This window comes from Eurypyga helias, unplaced genomic scaffold (assembly GCF_000690775.1).
Source record: "Eurypyga helias isolate BGI_N326 unplaced genomic scaffold, ASM69077v1 scaffold35359, whole genome shotgun sequence".
Lineage (NCBI taxonomy): Eukaryota > Metazoa > Chordata > Aves > Eurypygiformes > Eurypygidae > Eurypyga > Eurypyga helias.
The window spans coordinates 13,063-17,668 of NW_010273305.1; the positions used below are offsets into that span (position 1 = coordinate 13,063).

The 4,606-nt window shown below is 52.2% G+C and overlaps 1 protein-coding gene across 1 annotated transcript in view; it reads left to right on the forward strand.

Moving 5' to 3' along the window:
* Nucleotides 1–4,606, forward strand: part of RAPGEF1 (Rap guanine nucleotide exchange factor (GEF) 1) — a gene marked incomplete at its 5' end in the record, with an annotated part of 28,373 nt that overhangs the window by 9,912 nt on the left and 13,855 nt on the right. The window contains one exon of the mRNA XM_010159439.1: nt 3,028–3,309. Coding sequence (XP_010157741.1) covers nt 3,028–3,309 — 282 coding nt within the window. The remainder of the gene's footprint in view (nt 1–3,027; nt 3,310–4,606) is intronic.

The following is a 4,606-nucleotide window of genomic DNA, read 5'->3' on the forward strand; positions in this document are numbered from 1 at the left end:
GTACAGCATCCCCATCGCAGGGTGGTTTTTTCCCCTTTAAAAGTATGCTTCATTCTTGGCTCTTGTCCCAGAACGGCTGCATAGCTGGAATTCCAGAGCTGCTTGCAGGCTCCGGAGGAAGGAGGGAGCTCCCTGGCTCGCTTTCTACAAGATGCAACTTTACAAGAAGATTGGAAGTCGAGAGCAGCCTGGCTAATTAACGCCAGCACACCAAAGGCTTCTCTGCCCTGTTCCCTTTGTTAACAGCATGCTGAGAGCATGTCTGCGTCGTTAAATGATTGTTCACGCATCGCATAATGAAGATTAATGCATTTTCCTGGGTACTTGGGCCTTAAACTAGCATTTTCAACACATCTTGTGCCAAGATATTGATTTGAAAGGTGTATTCATGAGGCTGAGAAGAGATGAATGTATAGTGATTGTCAGGAGTAATGTATCCACATTCAAACTTTTAGAATTTATGCAGTAATATGTTATATTTAAGTCTAAATTGCCTGGGATTTGGATTAATGTCTCTGAAACTAAACAAGGTGAAATCTGTGCACGTTTTCCTGCCCCAGAAGCAGTAATTCATCTCCCCAGGCTCCAGCTCAGCCTGCAGGCAGTGTCCCAGGCAACGTCTCAGCTCTCCGGACTGGCGTTTGGCCTGAACTAACCCTGCCAGCACCATCAGGCAGCGCGAGAGCTTCGCGGGGTGCTGCCTGTCCCCGAGTGACTTGATTGAGGACAGCAATTTCCTTTCACTCCTGCCCTGCGTGAGCTCCAGCGCTGCTTTGCACAAGCCTGGCGTACTCTCTGGGAAAAGACAAAACCGGACTCCTCGGGGCAAGATGTCCATCAACTACAGAGCGAAGGACAGCGCATGCCGTCGTCTCCTGTGGGCGCAGGAAGCTCGGCTCTAGGGGAGCTGGCACATAGGTCCTGTTTGAGCAAATTATTTCCTTCCCTGGAGCAGAGGATCTTGTTACCGGGACAGCATTTGTCGAGTGCCTTCTCCAGTGGGTCTCCATTTGCTTTGCTCCTGTTCTTTTTTGGGGTCCAGCCTGGGACTCGGGGTGGTAGTTGGCATATTAGCGTTGGTGAGATCATGGAATACCAGGGAGACGGGGCAAGCATAATAAATCTGCTGAGCCAAGATGATGTCATGAACCTGGCGTCTTAGGAGGGATTTAGTGTTTTGTGCCATGCAAGTGAAAATGAATAGATGTAGAGCATTTATCCAGGCAGAAAGTAAATACTGAGATTAGACTTGTCATTGTTACTGAGGCAGCACCAAAAGCTGACAGTGTCCCTGGAGCCAGGGCTGCTCATCCGGAAAGAAACGGGCAGGAAGAGAGAGTGGAGCCTGTCCTAGAGCCAGTCTCCTTTTAGCCACAGGCATGTGGGTAGGGATTTGCATTTTAATTATTTTTCAGTAGTCTTCTAAGCTCCCTTCCCAAAGCATGTCCCTCTGCTCGTCTGTATTCCGGCCTGCGATACGTTGTGGGCCCCAGGAATACACCCAGAGCGCTGCCAGACTCCACGCGTGGCGGAGGGCAACCACGAGCATTGAGGTGGTGGAAGGTAAAGTCTAGCCGTTGACCTTTGCTCTTCCTTTCCTTTGTAGTGGAAAAGTGGTTTTTTGCCCAGGCTTCTGGCCTGTGGCTGTACTCAGTTTAGATTTTTTAAGCTCACGTCCGATGCGGAAAGAAAATGCCACTGCCACGGTGGATGCTGCCGCGCTCGGGTGACAGACGGAGCTTTGCTTTTTATCACCCGCTCAACTCTCCTGAGAAAACGTAGCCTGACTTCCCCGTTCCGTGCCTTTGTTTCCCCTTCTCCTTTTTACGTCGCAGCGGTGCGGCTTTGCAGCCCGGTGGGAGGAAGCTGTGTGGGTGCCTGGTGGGAGCTGTGACGCCCCAGCCGCCTGCAGCAGATCAGCCGCCGCAGCGTCGTCTCGGCGTGGGGCTTTTTTGGGTGGTGTGAGTCTTCCTTCGATCCGCTTGGCTACGACACACATCTCACTAGTGGCCGAGCTCCTACAGGTTTTAAAATAAACTCCTCTCCGGCAGGTTTAGGGTGATCGTCTGTCTTTGATGGGCATCGGCTTTGGTTTGGACTTACCCTGATGGCAGATCTTACCAGCACCAGATGTTAAAAGACAGAGGGTTGCTCTTGTTTTTCTGGCACGATATATTCCCACTGCACCCTGTTTAATATTATCTCAACAGTAATCTGATGATTAGGAGAGAGAGTGAAATACAGCTTCACGCAGATGATCTCTTTTCATCTCTTCAGCTGACTCTTGGAGGCGCGGCATTAAAGGATGGGTTTGATAAGGAACTTTTCGCTCCTGAGGGCAATTACCATTTTTACTCCCCGTGTTTCTCAAATGGGAAGGAGTAGTGCTGTAATCTCCTTTATCCTTCAGGGCAATTCTGAAGACAGTATCCAGCCACTCCTCCCTGGGAGCTGTGTGTTGTGGAACAGACTTGACACAGTCGCTGTTAAATTACAGGGCTGGAGCAAACAGCATCTTAAATTTGGATCCTGTGGAAAATCCCAGAAAAGCAAGACGCACTCGGAGTACTTCTCCCTGCCTAGACATTTCCAGCATGCTCGCAGTCATGGTTTCTGTATGCCTTCGCATCCTTTCAGCCGCACAAGCGATTTTCAGGGTCACTGTCGTAGGCAGTGCGGAGATGTCCAGCCTTTCCCCCTTCCTAGCGAAGGCTGGATACCCGCAGCCGACCACCCCGGTGCCCACTTTCCCTCTGTGGGATGAGCAGCCGAGCTGCTGGTTGTGCAAGAACACGCCTCTCCATGAAAAAGCTGGCTGACGTGTCGCAGGTAGCAACTCCTGCTCTAGCTTGTGGGTGATGAAAGAGTGCTGCCTGTCTTCGGGTTGGCCTCCCGACGGAGAGGTGCCAGAAATGCCTTGTGCTGTCACTGCTGCGCTACTGCCGATCTAACTGCTTTTTCTCTTGTCTGTCTCTGTCCTTTCCCCATCTTCCTTGTTTTTGTGTTGTACGTCTCTGCATCCTGTAGTACAAATCTGTGTTTAGGTCCTACTCCCAGGACTTCGTGCCTCACAACCAAGTCTCCATACCTCCTTTCCTCTCTTCTACCTCCTCCTCCTGCTCCACCCCACCTTTTCCGCCCGTCCATCCCTCTCAGATCTCTGACCTAGCGGTGCCCGCCGCAGCCAGCCAGTCACCCAGCACTGCGGATGTGCCAAACTCCTCTTCTCAGGAGAGCAGCTTTAACGGGAATGCTCCTGTCTGCCTTCCTTCTGAAACCTCTTTCACTGATTCTCTCCAGACGCCTTCGGTGAGACCATCCGACGAGATAATGCACCTTAACGCAGGGCTGGGTTTATTTCTGTTTTTAAAAGAGCGTGTCTCTTGGGTTAATACATGCTAAATGTGACCTACTCTGTTTCCAAATGGGCTCTGAATTGCAGAGAGGTGATTCCAGATAAAAATGGTGGCTAGAAAAAACGAACAACCTCGGCAGGCTTGAGAAAACATTAGCACACGTGTAGGAAAGGTAAAATGTCAAATGGTGGTGAAGGGGAGAGGAGAAGTTCCTGCAGCTTCCTGCAGTTGCAGTACAAAGCCGGGAAGGTAACGGAGAGTTTCGTGAGGTTGGTGTTTGTAAACACGGGCTCCTAGCAGTGGTTAGCCTCCTGCACACGCTGCCCTGCTGAGCCCCGGGGCAGCCCAGCTCTGTCTCTCCTGCACGCAGACCGGTTGCCCTCGGGTTCCCGCTCTCCCCAGTCACCAGCAGCGTGACCGTGCGCGCGGTAGCTGCGCACGCGGGTGCAGAGCATCGCGGGCTGCGGAACTCAGACGGAGGCTGTTCCCACGCGGATACAGCACTACCAGTCTGAGGTCCTCGATTGGTTTTGCAGATCACTGAGCAGGTTTGTCCCTTACAGCTGCTTTTTTAAACACCTCGTTTTCAAGGCAGTTCCTCTTTTGTTTGCTGCAAAGAGTTCATGGGACTGGAGCTGTGAGCACAGTGCAGCTAGTGCTGCCTCTTCACAAAGTTTGGAAGAGGGATGCTGATTGCAGAGGAAACGATCAGGCGTTCACACTTTGGACCTGACCTTGCTGTTGCATCTTCCTTGCGTTGGCTCCTTGTTACAGCCCAGAAGCCCTTGAGTTTGGTTTGGCCTGGCGAGATGGCTCTAGTCTGTGCTTGTCGCATGGTTGGGGGATGCACTTGATACCCTCTGGGCTGCAGGGCTGCTCTGTGGTGAGCAGCAGGATTACAGCACGGGTAGGACGCTGTACGTCGAGCTCTGAATGCTCAGCTTCCCTAACCTTGAAATCCGCACGTGCATATTGCAGCTTCGCAGTCTGACGTGGAGGCCATGGCAGCGCTTACAGAGCAGTGCCTGCTGCTGTCCTGCGGTAGCTCCTTCAGGGGAGTCCTCGAGAACCAGAACATAATTGAGGGTGGTGAAGCACTGGGACAGGTTTCCCAGAGAAGCTGTGGATGCTCCATCCCTGGAAGTGTCCAAGGCCAGGCTGGATGAGGCTTGGAGCAACCTGGTCTAGTGGAAGGTGTCCCCGCCCATGGCAGGGGGGTTGGAACTAGATGGTCTTTAAGGTCCCTTCCA